Raw genomic sequence first — 17682 nt, 5'->3', positions numbered from 1 at the left:
TGAAGTTGTTTGTTATGTTATTTGTAATACAATTGATCGCCAATAAGATATATTTTCGCCGTTTTAAACCTTTAAAAAATCGTTCCGTCTAATGGTATTAATCATATATTTGAAAAATCGTGCGATGCATCAGGCAGTTTTATAGTATGACGAATGTGCGGAAACACTAAACATAGGTTTTACATTGAATTGTTTTGGTGCAGACATTTATCAGGGATCCCAAACTTTTGAGAATTTCGGTGGTACAGAAAAACAAAACACATTCATCTAACAACTGCATGAACAATATCATGTCTAAGCTAAAACCAAACAACCCTTCTTTGCCCCCTCACGATCTGCCACACTTTTGAGAACAGACCTCCTGAACGAACGGAATTGCTGAGTTGCAAACGAGTTTCACACCAATTTTATAAACCCTCGTACATTTTTTGCCTAAGACGTATAATGAAAATGATAAAACACGTAGACAATATAACGAATACTATAGGTAGATTTCCCAACTTTACTCGCCGCTCACATTATCCTACAATGCAACAAATATGTCTGCAATTCGGGCACCAGCTAAGATGAAATGGTTTCTTTCTTGGATAACAAAAAGTATAAATTGCTCACTTTGTGGTTTTAATTTTTTCCTTAGAGACGAATGAACTGCAAAGTTTAAAGCCTCTTAAAAACAAAGAATCGAATCGAATTTTAATTTTTAGTTTCACTCTAGACATCGATCAGCCACACCATATATCAAACCGTGCTATGGAAAGTGTTTGCTTTTTCTCTCTGCTGATTTGAGAATCGATTTCGCACAAATCACGTTGCTTCCATAGAGAGGTATAAATTGTTTTGCTCTGTAGCTTAAATTTTTAGCAGTAGAAGAAATCAGGGAAAACCGACACTAGTAGGGGAATTCAGGGAAAAACCGACACTGTGAGTAAAATCGACACACCCTGATTTTTTCAGTTAGGTGCACAAATTACGTAACGCTAAAAATGATGTTTTTGGACCCCCCCCCCCTAATTAACAAAAAGTAACGCAAGACTAACCCCCCTCCCTCTCATGTTACGTAACGCTAATCTGTACACAAAGTCAAAGTCGTTTGAAAATTTTTTAGCTTTTTTTAAAGAATATCAACGTAAAAAAACAGATATCTGCCCAGGTGGGAATCACATGGTCAGACGAAAGTTCTTTATATGCGAGTAGTGACTTTGGAAGAACTTTCGACAAGATCATAGAATTTCGAACAAACAGAGATGGAAAATTAATGCTCACATCTGTTGGGATTGGTGCTTTCAAATCATCTGGCGTTTAGCTGAGAAGATCATGAACTGGCAGAAATTGATGTTGATTTACACAAAGATAATTACTCCTTCGTTCAATGCGGCAGTTCCTGCCGTTACATTTCACTACCTGCAAAAGGTCTAAGGATGTCTTTACGTGACGAGCAAACAACTCGACTTGATATTGTACTAATTCCGCTTCGTCGATTTGGGAGTTTGCGGACTTAATAGGGAAAAGTCGGGAAAGACGGACACCCCTGTATCATTAATAAATTACATTTTTATTTTAAATTTCAATGATATACAAACTTGCAATACAGTGTATCAATACCTGTGACACTAACTGTGTACACTTAGCTGGCTTTCTGTTAATTTTATTAATAAAAACAAACAATAATCTACAGAAAGCAGCTCGATGTAAATTTTCGTCTGCAGAAGATGAGGTTCTCATTGTTATCGAGTAATTTTCTGGGGTATTATTCGCTACATGAGTGTTTTACCATCACTTCTCTTCCAATTTATCGAATCAGCGGTGAAGTTTTATCATTTTTACTCCAGAAATATTTATGAAAACAAAATACGAAACAAGTCGGGTAAGACGGACACTCCATCGACTAAAGACGAACATTTCGTTTTTGAAACAAATTGATTATCTCCTCCTTCTTTGTTTAACAGATACCCACTAACTACGTTTGCAAGTGCAACCAGATATCATCCGAATTTGTCATTCCGAATGCCGGAAGCTATTTTGGACATGAACAAAATTGCAAATTGCAAGCCTTTTAGGTGATTTTAGTCTAGTCTTATTGTTCGATCATTTTTAAGGCCTATTTGATGACCACCAAAACTTTTCAAGTACATAAACTTGAATTTTCAGATAGTGGTCATCTTTCCCACCCCAGGTGTCCGTCTTTCCCGACTCAATCTTATTTTTTTTTCAAATCAACAAATTGGCAAATTTTATTATAATAAGAGACAAATTTTATTATAATAAGAGACCTAGACTATCAATTTGTGGTGAGATAGCTATTTTTTTTGTGAAGTTCCAAAAAAATCAACGTTTGCTAAAGGTATCCGTCTTTTCCATCCTTCCCCTATATTCTGCTTTGACGGGATATCCATCGATCGTTAGGTTATTCCACAAATCAGCTAACGATTCCCCTGCATACTAAAAATGGTTTATTTCCAATTCCGGGTCCCTTGTTTCGAGTTTTTATCCATGTGAGATCCCTCATGATCGAGGAAGTATTTAACCTGCCGGAAAAGAGAGACAATCCAACTCAGTTGAATGCACTGCGTGCTGGAGAATTTGCAGCAACTAATATTGCATCAAAATTCAATTGATTGAAATAATAGATCGAAAATATCTATGAACTTTTTAAAACGAGGGTTCTCGTCTGATGCTCCATCCACATTAATTATGGTTACTAGCTTGATTATTCTTCGGTACCGAATAATCTCGAATTCAGGCAGCTCGCACATACTTTGATAATCGATCCCATCAGGAAATGCGTTCGAAGAACAGTGCCTTCCTGAACATACCTCTTTTGGTCTCAGAATCGAAGCTAGGGGCGCGTGAATTTATTCAGGAATAAAAATGGAATTTTGTTACGTAACGATCACGGCTACCCCCCTCCCCCCTATGTCACATTAAGTAACGAAACCTCGACACTCCTCCTCCCCCCCTACTCGCGTTACGTAATTTGTGCACGACGCCTTAGAAGCAATTTTTTGAAAATTTTCCGATGTCCCCTGAACACACTTGTCATTTCCTACGAAATCACTGCTCAAATTTCGTCGAAATTTTACTGAAGCTTCGCTGCAACGAACACTTCTACAGATATACTGTTACCTGTACATATAGATACAGATATACCAGAACACTCACGAAAGAATTGTTGTTCGTCAAATAGCAACGAAGCCTTTTATACATCAGTTCGGAAGCTGAATCAAAAATTCCACCTAATAAAATAGCTCCATGCATTTCTAATATTATAGCACTTCCCGATTTACATTCTTTCACTGTTTCTTGATTCTGGCAATATGTATAACGCTCTAAATAGTTCATATGTAAAAATAATTGGTTTATACAATTGGTTCGTAAGATATTGTCATATATGCTCTTCTATACTTCCAAATAATTCAGTAAAACATTTAGAAAGGTGCCTGTTTTGAGTTACATAAAACAAATATGAGAATAGAAACCAAAATCCCCGCTCATTTACACATTAAAATTTGTCACTTTTTTTTATTACCAACGATTGAATCGTGGGATAGACAACCTCAATTTAGCTATCAAAAAATCTGGACAAGTTCCAACGCTTCTCAGGAAACGGATCCTTCCAATAAATAATTAATTATCTTGGAAAGCGCTGGAAAATATGACTAATGATGATTCCAAAATAGATTGATGATGTATGGCTAGGAGAAAGAACAAGATCGACAAAAGCCAACACCGAAATTAATCGATAAAACCCCAAAAAAATATCCCGTTTAATCCACCATTCGAAACAGCATATTCCTCTTACCATTGTTTGCACCGGAACCACTTTGACTCCGCGAAACACCATTATTCTTGCTCTGCCCTTCCGTTTCCGCGCTGTCCTCATCATCGTCATCATCGTCCTCGTCGTCCTCGTCGTCATCAACATCATCGTCATCATCATCGTCGTCCCCATCGGCGCCATCGCTCACTGCAATCGGAAATCTGCTGATGCCGGATCGAACCCCTCCGAAACTGTGAGCCACCCCATCATCAATATGTCCCCCGTCTGCAGCAGGATTTCCCTCCGTCACGACCTGCATTCGTGGTCCTTCATTCGGGGCCACCCGATCGTTAATGTGGCTGAAATTAATTGTATAACCTTTGCTCTTTGACTTCCGGTACGGCTTTTTGACACCGCCATTATTAAGATGAAGTGGAATGGCTTTTTTCAACGGTCCACTGTGTTTGTTCCGCTCGGCGGCGGCTGCGGTGGCCACGCTCACAGAGCTGGTGGTTGAATTTTTCCCAACCATTGGTGGCCGATACATCATAATCGGTGGAGACTGTGGAAAGGACAGAATGTTTTGGGGAATGTTCTCCAGAGGCTGAGGATGCAATATTCTGACGCTGCTGTCCGATTGATCCGGATACGGTGGTAGAGCTAATGCTGGGGATTTTGGCCGGGCAGTTGATGTGGCCACTTCACTGGTCTCTTTCGGTAGGGTTGTGGTCGCGGAAGAGGTCGACGGTGGTGACGCTGTCACAGCTGAGGCTGGCTGAGGTTGGGGTTGTGTCGTATCCACGGGAGACGACGTTTTTGCTGTCGAGGTGATCGATTGGAATTTGCTTGCACCGAGTGGACTGCCTCCGCTCAGCTCGAACGATGATGGAGCGTCTGGGAAAATAGAAAGATTAACGGGGGTTAATATTTATCAGACGTCGGAAATTCAATAGTGATTGAAAATGTAGTTTTTTCCTCGTTTAGCATTGAATTTATAATCTCAGGATTGTCAATTTATTTTATTATTCCCAAGAATAACCGCCCACAATTTGGCTTACAGTTGTTTTCTATTTGCGGACTCAGAAACCTAACCGCTTTACATTCTGAGAATTCACTAGGTCATCAACACAGCGAAATTCGAGACTTTCGTTCCGAACACTGAGTAGAATTTTTTTTTCGGCGGAATTCGCAGCCCACCCCGTGCCAAGAAATCAGGGTACGCCGTCCCAAAGCTGTTGTCTGGAGCCTTTTCTACGAAATCATTTTACAGTTTGAAGTAAGTCTACACTTGTTTTCAGCTCCCAACTTAGTGGCTTCAATTTGTTATAATTGTTGTTGAGAGTTTTCTTGTCTCGATTGGCAACAATGTAAGCATAAAATTGTTAGTTAGTGTTGGAGATCTTACGTTAGAACATAAGAAAAATAGTGAACCATATTTGAATTGTATAACTCAGAATCCCACTACATATTGTGAACCAAACAATTTATAGCTTGCTTGAAATTAGTATGCTAATTCGTATCAACCGCATTTCCGTTTTCTATCTTTCTCCCACCCGATCGTTGCGCGGGAAACCGACGACGATCGAGGTCGATTACACGATAGGATAGAATTGTTCAGTTCTGGTCGATACGTTACCGAATAAAGTTATATTTTCGAAAGTGAGGTTTTATTAAAACATAATTGGACTTCGACGCTTTGACGCTCAGTATTAGATCCCGAAAAGGACTTCGTCCATCATAGCATCGGATTCCACCGTATTATCGTCCGTGTCCGCCAGCAGTCGCCCAGGTTCGCCGTAACAGTTAGGTTGAGGCACTGAGTGCTCTGTATGCTAATTGCTAATTGTAATTCGTTTCTTTTTACAAATAAATAAATTCCTCTTACGTCGTAAAGCGAAAACAGTATTGTGTTTTTTTTTTGCACGGCCGCGAGGAGCTGTCTATATGCGCATTGATTGAATTAGGAAATTTGACTAAAATCTACTCTGGTGAAAAATACAAAAACAAACAAGACGAAGAATCGACGAATCTATAAAAGCAAGTATTCAAGATCCGAAATTTTGCCAATCTTTCAATATGAGTTATTTTAACAATAATAATAATAATAATAATAATATAATAATAATTTAGTCCTTTGTGGTTTTGCCTTGCGATGAACCCCTTGAGCAGAGCACTCAACCGAAGCAGCCATGGCTACCATATCAACAGAACAACGACAATAAACCATACCTTCTATATGGACGACTTGAAACTGTTTGCGGAATCAACAGAAGCGCCACATACTCTACTACAATGCGTTAGCGACTTCATTTCCGATGTGCGGATGGAACTCGGAATAGAGAAGTGTGAATCAGTACAGCTCCATCGTGGACGATTGGTGGAGACTGGAGGATTCCGCATAAACGAGAGTGAGGTGATTCAAGATTTGGTAGAGGGCGAATCCTATAAATACCTGGAATTTCTGCAACTGAAAGCGATTTGTCATACAAAAATCAAGAAGGAACTCCAGGAACAATTCTTGATAAGGATCAACTAGGTTTTGGGAACAAACCTCAGCGGCGGCAAAAAGATCAAAGCCGTCAACACGTTTGCCGTTCCCTTACTCACGTACAGTTTCGGAGTGCTGAAGTGGACAAACACCGATTTAGAAGCCATTGAAAGGACGATGAGAGTAACGTTCACTAAGCACCGCATGCACCATCCAAAGTCGTCCATAGAAAGATTCACCTTGCCACGTGTTGGAGGTGGAAGAGGTGTCATTGACATCAAAGCGCTTTGCGTTTCCCAGATCCAGCAGTTGCGGAGATACTTCGAAGAAAGTCAGACCCGTCACGATATCTATCGCGCTGTTTGTGAGAATCCGTGGTCCGGATTCAGTGCCCTGCATCTGGCGCAGGAGCAGTACGAGCTAAGCTGCAATTTGAAGACTACTGAAGAAAAAATAACGTCGTGGAAGCAAAAAGAACTTCATGGGACGCACCCCCATCGTTTAGAGCAAGCGCAAATCAACAAAACATTATCGAACACGTGGCTGGTGCAAGGTGACAGAAGGAAACAGAAGGGTTTATGGTAGTCATCCAGGACCGGATAATAGCGACTAAAAACTACCGGAAGTACATCTTGCACGAAAACGTTGTTGACTGTTGCAGAAAGTGCAATAAAGTAGGAGAGACGATTGAACACGTCATAGCCGGCTGTGGAGCGCTAGCCGAATCAGCTTATCTCAATCGTCACAACTCGGTTGCCAAGATTGTTCATCAACAGCTAGCATCAAAACGCAACTTGGTAAATCAGTTGGTACCCTACTACAAGTACATTCCGGATCCGGTTTTAGAAAATAGCTGCTACAAGTTGTACTGGGATCGCGAGATTATTACGGATGTCCGAAGACTAATCGCCCTGATATTGTGGTCTACGATAAAAATAAGAAAGAAGTGCTGATAATAGACATTGCAATACCGTTAGACCACAATCTACAATCTACGTTTGCTGCCAAGATAACCAAGTATCACGACTTGGCAGAAGAACTAAAACAAATGTGGCATTTGAAAGGCATCCGTATTATACCAGTAGTGATCTCTGCTACTGGTTTAGTTCCACACTCTCTCACGCAGTCATTGGAGGAGCTGCAAGTAACAGAGCAGCTTGCGGTTATGCAGAAAGCGGTGATTCTTGGAACGTGTAACATAGCGCGACGGTTCCTGAATCACCATAATTAGAACACGATGATTGTGCAGACACTATAATAAAGAGAAAAAAAAGATACTACAGAGCCAAATCCCCCTTTGGCATTCAAGAAGCCCGGGGGTAGGTGAATATTCCAGCTCAATGCTGAGAAGTGCCATAACTCTATTTAATAATAATAATAATGAAGATCCCGCCTCATTCCCCTGCATAGGTTTGAGTTGGTCGATTATCTAATTGATAATTTATTAAAAAAAACATAACCAGTGTGGCAAAATAACGAACTGATTTAATCTACAGATATGAGATCTCCTCTTTGTGATATCAGATTTTCACTCAGCTTCATCTATTCAAAAGTTTCTTTGGAATACTTGTAAGAAGTAAACAGCAAATCTTTCAGTTTTATCAAGTAACATAAAGACGCGTTTGCTGTCTCGCCATCCAGTAGCATTTTCTGAGTTCACTGAAACATGACTGCCAAATTTGTCTGACAAACTGTTCTGATCTCCAGATTAATCAAACATTTGACCCGTTAGATGAATTTCAGGTTGTAGCCTTTCCGTTCATTTTGACGGTTGTCTGCTTGGTCCTTCAGAAATCGCTCACGGGCCTTCTTCACTTAACAACATTCGCTCTCTCGATCTTCAAGCAAACCACTATGAGAACAAACTCTACTATGTCTAAATCGCTATCACAATTCAGATTTATCATGGCTGCAATAACGCGCACGTGCTCAAACTAACTTCATCGATTACAATCTCAACATTCATATTACATTTTTGACATGTGAAATGCACTGCCGTTTAATATCAGTTATTGTAGTTGCTCTTTTAATGTGCCTAGGCATCGAATTGAAATAAGTAACACCTTTAAAAAATAGGAAGTTCTGTGACAATTAAACACACTTAAAAAGGTGTTTGTACTTCGTCAGCATATCACTTCCTCTTTCAATTCGATCACACAAATGTCGAGGCAGCAATCCTTTTATGATTTCAAAAACGAACACCATGATTAAATACACAATCCTTTGATTCACATAGCCATTGAAGTGTGTTTAGTTGTAACAGATTCACTTCCTCAGCTCTCAGAGGAAGTGAATCTGTTACAACGCAAAATCAAACGCATTACTTTATTTTGTAAACGTTGAACCTCAACATTTGTGTTTCATTAGCAAGCAAAAGAATGGATGAACAGAAGTCTATGTGTGGCGATATAATCGATTTATATAATTGAATTTTACTCGAAATAGTCAAATCATTCCTTAAACGGCATACGATACCGTATTTTTTTGCAATTTTTCTGATGACATTATCTATGTGAGACTTAAAAAGCAGTTTGTCATCTATCGTAACACCAAGATATTTCATCTCTCTAACGCGATCAAGTGTCTCACCATTTATCTGCACAAAACACTCGGTGTTGTAATATCTCGGAAAAATCACCATATACTTGGTTTTTCCAACATTTAATTTTAACTGCTTGTAGTTCAACCAAATATTCAGAGAGTGAAAATCCCCATTTAAGTGCAATGCTGCTGATTCCAATTTGTTAGCTGCTATGAACAGAACTGTATCGTCAGCAAATAAATTTAAATCACAAAAACGTAAGACTCGTTTCATGTCATTTATGTACATTATGAACAAAATAGGCCCTAACACGCTTCCTTGTCGAACACCAAATGTACCAGCTATTGGTTCAGAAACAGTATTTGCAAAAATAGTCCTCTGAATTCGATTACTCAAATGACTTCCGAACCATTTGAATGCCGAACCCTCTAAACCAGGGTTTCTCAAAGTGGTCGATATCGACCCCCTGGGGTCGACTTCGGTTTCCCAGGGGTCGACAGAAATGAAAACTGATTTTGGGGGTCGACGGGATCTGAATATCGACCCCTATAAAATAACACAAGATCTCATTTGAAATATTTAAGATGCTCCATAAGTTGTGTTACGTGAACAACCCTGTTAAAAGAATGACCAGGGTTGCCAAATCTGATTTATATCTGAATTTTTAGCATAAAAAAATCTGTATCAAAAAACCAACGGAAAAAAATTAAAGAAAGGTTTTTTTTCATTTTGAATTTATTTTTATTTTTTTTTATCCAAAATATATATTTTTATTAAGGCTCATATGGCGTCAGCCTAACGGGGCCGGGAGTTCAATATTTCGACAATGTTTGCTTACAACTATGTTAGTAATATGTAACCGATTACTCGCGGTTGGCTCGAGGTTAGTATTACAAGTGTTCTCGTAATTGGTATGTTGCAGTTTTCGATGCTCTGTACGTGTGCCCGACACGGGATACCTCCTATTGGGATGCAGCTGACCATTAATCAGCAACGCCCCCCTAGTCTGTACCCCATATCTAGCGTGGTGCGTCTTTCTCGACTCGAGGAATCCAGGATAGAATAGTCACTAGCCGGCGCAATCATCAGCTCGTGTAGAGTTGTCATAAGCGGTACAACCTTTGGCTCTTGTTGAATGATCGGTGGACTGCACAACCTTTGGCCCGTGTATCTGTAAAGAGTGTGTGTATGTATTGCCACGACTAAGTAAAAGTTTATCGTTTGGATAGGAGGGATGTGAAACGGGGACACAACGAAGGAAACATCATTAAACGTTGACATCGGCGTTTCTGAGGAACCGGTATAGATGAAGCAGAAGATCAGGATCACGGCTACCTAAGATATCCCGGACGGGGATATCCGATTGTCTGCCTTGTGCTCTCAGTGCTCTAGAGAGCTGAGAGCGAGCAGCATGGAACCGGATACACGACCAGACAACATGCTCGATGTCGTGGTAGCCATCGCCACAATCACAAAGATTGTTTGCTGCGAGCCCAATGCGATAGAGATGCGCGTTTAGGTTGTAGTGATTGGACATAAGCCGAGATATCACGCGAATGAAATCACGACCTACATTCAATCCCTTGAACCATGCACTCGTCGAGACCTTAGGGATAATCGTGTGTAACCAACGACCGAACTCATCTTCACTCCACATGCGCTGCCAACTTACGAGCGTATACTGACGAGGAATGTGGAAAAATTCATTATAAGCAATTTGCCTTTCAAAAAGTGTGCCTTCTAAAGCGCCCACCTTAGCTAGCCAGTCCGCTTTCTCATTCCCCGGAATCGAGCAATGAGAGGGAACCCATGCTAAGGTAATCTTGAATAATTTTTCGACCAAAACACTCAATAGATGTCTTATTCTTGTTAGGAAATAAGATGAGCATTTATCAACTTTCATTGAGCGGATTGCCTCTATTGAGCTGAGACTGTCTGAAAAAATAAAATAGTGGTCGATGGGCAATGTTTTAATGATCCCTAATGCGTAATATATCGCACCCAGTTCAGCGACATACACGGAACAAGGATCTTTGAGTTTGAAAGAGGCACTGGAATTTTCATTGAAGATGCCGAAGCCAGTGGACCCGTTTATGAATGAACCGTCAGTAAAGAACATTTTATCAGATCTAACTTTCCCATTTATTTTTCTTATTTATGATTTGTTTAAGTCGTATCAATACAACAAAATAAATCACAAAAAAAGTTTTCTCATAATAAATTGTATGAGGTTTATTCTTTGTTTTGTTGAAGTTTGATTTTCTTAAATTTTCCGTCAATTTCATTCTTGTTGCTCCTCCTTGAGCCGAGTTCTCTAACTAGTTCTCTGCTTTCAAAATAGAGTTCATCATTGTGGAAACCAACCGATCCCAGAACTTGGCGTTGTGGAGCAACAATATTCCCTCAACACACGCTGCTGAATGTGGAATTATCAAAAAGTGTCCTAAAAACGTTAACAGGAATGGAGAAGTAAGGTGACATTCCATATGGTTCAACTTTTTTATAAATCAAGGTACATATCTTCATGACTCAACGATAAAAAAACAAAGTTTATTAGTAAGAAGGTAATTAGTAATTTAATAGTTAAATTTGAATTTGAAAAAATAACTGATACCGTATCTGAAATTTGGCGAAAAATATGTAAAAGAAAATTCTGTATAAGTGGCAACCCTTAGAATGACTAATATCTTAGTGGAAAATATTATTGCTGTACATTTTAAAAACTCAACAAAACGATGAGTTTGCACAAGATGAAAATAAAAAAGTACAAGATGAAAAATCCGGAAAGTAAAAAAACGTGAACAGGTTCGTGCAAAATAATGTGTTTGAGCGTACGAGTCCTTCAGGCAGGTTTAACATTTTGCTGTATTCTAAACATATACGCGATTTAACACGAAGGAAGTCATCATCAAATTCATGTCCAAACATGATATTTTACTGTATAACAAGCTTGCCCTTAGGTTGCAACAGTGTTGCCACACGTACAGATTTATCTGGAAATGTACAGATTTTTTCGTTATTTTTGGTACAGATTCTGTACGGTACAGAGTACAGATTTTTTGTCAAAAAGTACAGATTGGTACAGATTTTTTCTGCGTGTGAAATTTCTTACATTCGAACAAAGCAACATTAAGATACATGACGATTTTTACGCCGCAGTGGAGCCGCTTGGAGCGATTTTTTTTAAATTTTAATTCATGATAGTACGCAGTTTAGATTCAGAAAAACTTTGTATAAGCATTACAAAACACACGACAAACATGTAGTATTTGTAGTAAATAAATGAGTATTTTTTCATGCTAAATAACAACAACGAATATTTTCGACAGATTTTTGGACGAAAAAGTACAGATGAGAAAGATTTTTAACCCCTCTGGTACAGATTAAAATGTGGCAGCACTGGGTTGCAAGTTCATATGCGTTCTGAAATACGTTGGAGCTTGAATGATAATGTACTCAATTTCTAATTTTATTCACCAGATTACAAGGTGTTTACATAGCTGAATGAAGTGAACTAGAATAAAGTGATTGGAAAAGAATTTACAAAATGCTTGGTCACATATGTGCATGGCGTAACATATTTTTTTAAAATTTTTTCAGGAAACTTGAGATGGGTCGCGAAGAGGGAAAAATGTTATTCAATTTATTATAGTCGTTTTGGCGGAGAAACTGCGTGAAGAAGCCAAAAGTCATTACTAACTGAATACGGATATAGTCAGTCAGATAGTCAGCCGACTATCCTAAGTTGACTATGACTATGCAGAGCCCTGGTACTGGTCATTAACTGCGTGATTCACATACAGCATTTAGTAGCAAAAATCTGAGCCCTAGATCGCATCAGTCTTTACTATATGTTATGAGTGCTATCAAAAACCTTAGAAGCAATTCTTTGAACACTCGATTATTTGATCAGCTATATGAGAAAAAACGATGAAATCTTTACTCGGCTGCTTCTACACGAATTCGCGGGCCACCAAGAATCTCTTGCATAGCAAGATTTTCAGCTTTTTTGAGTTTGTGTTTCAGCTGCAGAGTGACGATTTCAAGTTGATTGAAACAATATCAATAATATTGGCCCTTCTGACAAAACTTTCAAAACAAAATTTAAGCAGAAGAGAATATTCACAGTTTTTCGCATTTGTCAAAATTATCACAAAAGCGTCAATACCGTGTTATATTATCATATGTCACTCACTTGGACGCATTACACAAGGATTTTACTAAAATGTTTTCAGATCTTCAAAGTTTTCAAATTCCTCAATGAATAATAAATCCATGGAATGAGCCAAGGTGATAATGCAAGAAAGGTTGATTATCATCAGCACAGATAAGGCAAGAGTACAACCAAAGTTGTCATATGTTCTAGTTATATCATATTATAGTTTTTAGACTTAGATTTCAGTCTGTGGAATTTTTAGGGATCAAGTAAAATAAATAAATATAACGAAACATTGAAACACAGTGTACTGCGATGTGAGACATTGCTGAAAAATGTCTTCTCGTTTTTCCGTCGTCATACTTTGTCGAAGAAGGCTTCATTGTGTTTACAAACAACCCGAACCGGAGGAACCATATGAAAATCAACGGAGGCGGAGGTTTGAGACAATAACTAACAATACAGAACCATATTTTGATATTTTTGTAGTTGAGGATAGATTAGTTTGTGATTTGAATGTTTTCATAGTTTGTGTGTGATTTGTATTTATAATTATTTATTGAGCTTGATATTTACTAAATTTTATCTCTATTTATTTCGTAGAATATAATGAGAAAATAGTTTTTTTTCTGTATTATAGTGACTTTTTTGGAAGAATGTCGGGAGTGTGAATTAAACTCGTGACCTTTTTAGTGAGAGGTGCGGATGTTACCACTACACCAGATCGCCTCCGTGAGAAAATAATGTCAAGTTTATTCATTTACCCAACTGCTATGTTTTTAAATTGAAAATTGAAAAAAAAAACTAAAGATAGGATTATCGAAGAAATTTGGCTATGGGCGTCTAAGGTATAACATAATTCTAGAAAAGGGGTCTCTTGCTCAAAACAGTTTGAGAACCCCTGCTCTAAACCAAAGCGCCGCAAATGTAACAACAAGGGCCTAGAAATAGTTTCAAAGGCGCGCTTCAGATCCAAAAACACTGCAATGGCCGCTTCTTTGTTCTCGATATATTTCTTCCATTTAGCTAACACCAGATTCAAAACAGTTTCACTGGAATGTGATTCCCGATATCCCGATTGCTCTGGTGCCAGCAAGGAGTTATTATTCAAATAATTCACCGGCTGGCCTTTAACAACTAATTCTAGCAGTTTTTCAATTGTGTGCATTGACGTTCTGATCGGCATCATAGGAATACCGATCAGACATTCCCAAAATTTTAACTTTTGGCTTTAATGGTTTCGGGACAATAGCTTTATATTTTTCACCTAATTTGCTTTCAATGTCGAATTTTAAAGAATTACATTTTTCTACCGTTGCACACTCTATAATCATCCAGCCTTTTTTCTCGTTTCTAAAGCTGCGGACATTATGCATTTTTGTATCGAGTTTGTTCTTTATTTCTTTTCGGGTACTATCATTACATTGTATCGACTCTACAGGCTTAACAACAATAACTGGCCTTACGTTTTTCTAATATCTTGGAATTTCTCGAAACAACGTTCGCGAAAGATAATGTGTCAGTAGTATGAAAAACCTCGTCATTTTTACTTTCAATGAGAATTGGTTTATCATTACTATTTGATATTACCTTTATTTTCCTTTAATTTTTAATAAATTAAAATCAGATTCCGATCGCGTATCCCTTTCAACATTCCTTTTTCTGTTCATAGCAACTATATTCAGATTTTCAAATTCATTCTTTTTGTTCAAAATATTTTTTTCCATAATTCCAGCAACACTGCTCTCAAACGTATTCATATGTTCGTGAAGAGCAGTATTGAGGCTCGTTTCCAAATCTTGCTTAGCTTTTTCCAATGCATAGTTTATCTGCAAACCAACTGTATCACGAATGTTGGTTATTGTCTCTGCTATGAAATTGAGCTTTTTCATCTCCTCTTTCAACAATGAAATTTCAACAAACAAATCATTCTGTGGCTCAAGTGCAGACAAACACTCATTGCACTTAAATAGTGCATTCACATTATCGTTGATCAACTTAGCGGCTGCTTTAGTCAAATTTGTGCAGCGCCTGTGTATACAAGCGCCACAACTTCCGACACATGCAACCGGATCATCGCTGATCACGATCCCTTCGTTACACACACCACATTCATCCATTAGCCTAGGCACAATATGCGTAGCGAAATACAAACAACTGATTTCTGATACCCAAAAATAATGTACAATAAACAGCAGCTTACGGTTATATCGCTCGCTGCTGTTTTTAAGGATAATGCTGAAAATAAATATATGTTGAGGTAGCAACTTCTACTTATCTTTTGCAGTATCAATTACGATTTCATCCGGTATCATCTTCTTCTTGAATGGCGTTAACGTTCTCTGTGGAACTTTTGCCGTCTCATCGAATGCATTAACTAGCGTCATTTATTAATACTTAGTTGAGATTTCTTAAGCCAAATAACAAGCCTTCAATGTATTCCGAGGGGCAAGCTCTAGAATACGCGTGACCACAGTGCAAGCCGAAGGAAATTTCTCTGACGAAAAATCCTCCGGCCAGAACGGGAATCTAACCCGAACACCCGGCATGATAATGTGAGACGCTAACCACTCGACCACGGGTGCACTCATCCGGTATCAACGTATCACAAATTTGAACAGGATTTCACACACAACTATGAAATATTTCGAAGACACAAAACACAACGAACTGCAATCTTCGCCATTAAAAATTACTAACGATTCTTTCATTGAAAACATGCCAATTATTTTCCAATAAAACACAGTTTTTTGCGATATTGAGTTCAAATTTATTCTGGTTATAGTTAAACTTTCACATTTTAGGAATGAAGTTCAATTTCGGTCAAATGGCCACCACGGGCCCGTTTGCCCGATCCGTTAGATCCCATTTTTTACTACTCGAGTACACATTTCGAACGGAATGTTCCGAATTTCACGTTTGATATTGTCTCTGAGCTAATCTAAAGTTACTTGCTTGTTTACATAGACCTGTCACTCGACATAGCCTAATAAAAAGAAATCCAACGGCGTCAAATCGCACCGGCCAATCGACAGGTCTATTTCTCGAATTAACACGTTCACCGTTAATGCACCGCCTTGTTAAAACCACATATCACTGATTGAAGATCTGTTAAGAATTCTGGCCAAAAATAATCTTCTAACATGTCGAGATAGTGCTCTCCATTGACGGTAACATGACGGTCGTTCGACGAAGAAATACGTCCCAATCACTTCTCCGACATGAAAACCACACTAAACAGTAATTTTTTGAGGATGCAATAGTGTTTCTTGAAGCTCTTGTGTGTATGCATCTGACCAATAACACATATTTTGCTTGTTGACAAAGCCATTCAGCAAGCGGCTTTAATTCTCGAGTCAATTTTATCTTGTAAGGATGTAGCCCAAGTTCTTTGCGCAAAATAAACCACAATGAGCTTTGGGAAATGACAGATGGCCCAAAACTGTTGAGTCGCTAATGGGTGACCCTTCATTTAAAAGCATGAGGAAGTGCTATGATGGCAACTGCTTGGTACAATTGGCGTCACTAAGCTGTAGAAGAATTCTGCATAATTCGAATTTGCTATCTACAAATCAACGACTTTTGAGCCGCTCTATCTATTGTCCATTTTCTTCGATGAACTACAAGCTAAAGCCTGAGCTGTTGTTGGATACATCCGACAGCAGCTATTACCGGAAAGACTGAAAAGGTGGTTTACTGAGACAGATCAACTCATACTCGCCAACCGATCCAAATCAATTATAAACTGCTGTTACTGACTACACTAACCTATTGGTCGGTTTATGGAACACGTGGAAGTCGGGAACAGTAGTATCAGACGCAGGAATGCCAAGATCGGGCTTCGTAGATACCTATGAAGTAGACATCTATTAGAAAAACACCAAACATCTAAGGAAATCGAATGTGATCGTTCCATCGAGCTCGGTTGTAGCTATGGGTGCTCGTATATCGGCCTTATGTTCAAGAGTTGTCGGTTTGTCGCTATAAACCTAACACTAAACACAACTCTAAAACAAAGTGATTTTCATTGCGCGGTCCCTATCCCTCGCACAAAACAGGTCTACCTGTACTTGATTAGGCTGTCGAACTGAAAATACAGTATTAATTAGTTCTTTTGACATACTGTGTTGTTTGTTTGCTAGTTGTTTGAAATAAGAACGATGTTTCTGCTAACACGTATCTGGGGGGTCTTCGTAGCCTAATGGGTTGCGTGCCTGAACGATCATGAGCTCATAACTCAGAGCCCTCAACTGATCATCTTTGTGTGTTATACTAGCTACTATGTCCACGCAACAATCATCATGTGGTGGTAATCCCAGTCCCTTACCGCTCACATTACGGTCTGCTGCATCGTAAATTGGTACTATCAATAACACAACAAGGGAAGTCCCGCTGTGTATGGTCCAACTGTGAACATTCGAACAATTGGAATAATTCTTACGCCGAAAAAGGCGACATGTGTATCGATGAAATAGGAATACTCTTACGCATGAATAACTACTATGTAAAATACAACAAAATTATCGTAAGATAAAATGTCAACGAATAAATTCGACTCTGTTACAGCTGAATTGCTAAATGAGCCCAATAAAATAAACAGATGGGATAAAAAAAACAATTGTCTGGATTTAGAATATTCCGCATTTCTTTAGTTGATCAATTGATAAAATAAATCAAGTTAAATTCTGCGATGTGATTGGATTTGAATTTTGAATTCGGCGAACAGTTATTACAATGCA

The 17682-nt window shown here is 38.6% G+C and overlaps 1 protein-coding gene across 5 annotated transcripts in view; it reads right to left on the bottom strand.

Moving 5' to 3' along the window:
* The window catches only part of LOC129768722 (nucleoprotein TPR), a 330016-nt gene that overhangs the window by 54586 nt on the left and 257748 nt on the right, over positions 1-17682 (bottom strand). For all 5 annotated transcript variants that reach the window (XM_055770553.1, XM_055770549.1, XM_055770551.1 and 2 more), the window contains exon 5: positions 3800-4651. In XM_055770553.1, coding sequence (XP_055626528.1) covers positions 3800-4651 — 852 coding nt within the window. The remainder of the gene's footprint in view (positions 1-3799; positions 4652-17682) is intronic.

Source organism: Toxorhynchites rutilus, chromosome 2, assembly GCF_029784135.1.
Source record: "Toxorhynchites rutilus septentrionalis strain SRP chromosome 2, ASM2978413v1, whole genome shotgun sequence".
Taxonomy (NCBI): domain Eukaryota; kingdom Metazoa; phylum Arthropoda; class Insecta; order Diptera; family Culicidae; genus Toxorhynchites; species Toxorhynchites rutilus.
The sequence above is the reverse complement of the archived record's forward strand: the minus strand, read 5'-3'. Positions and strand labels throughout refer to the sequence as shown.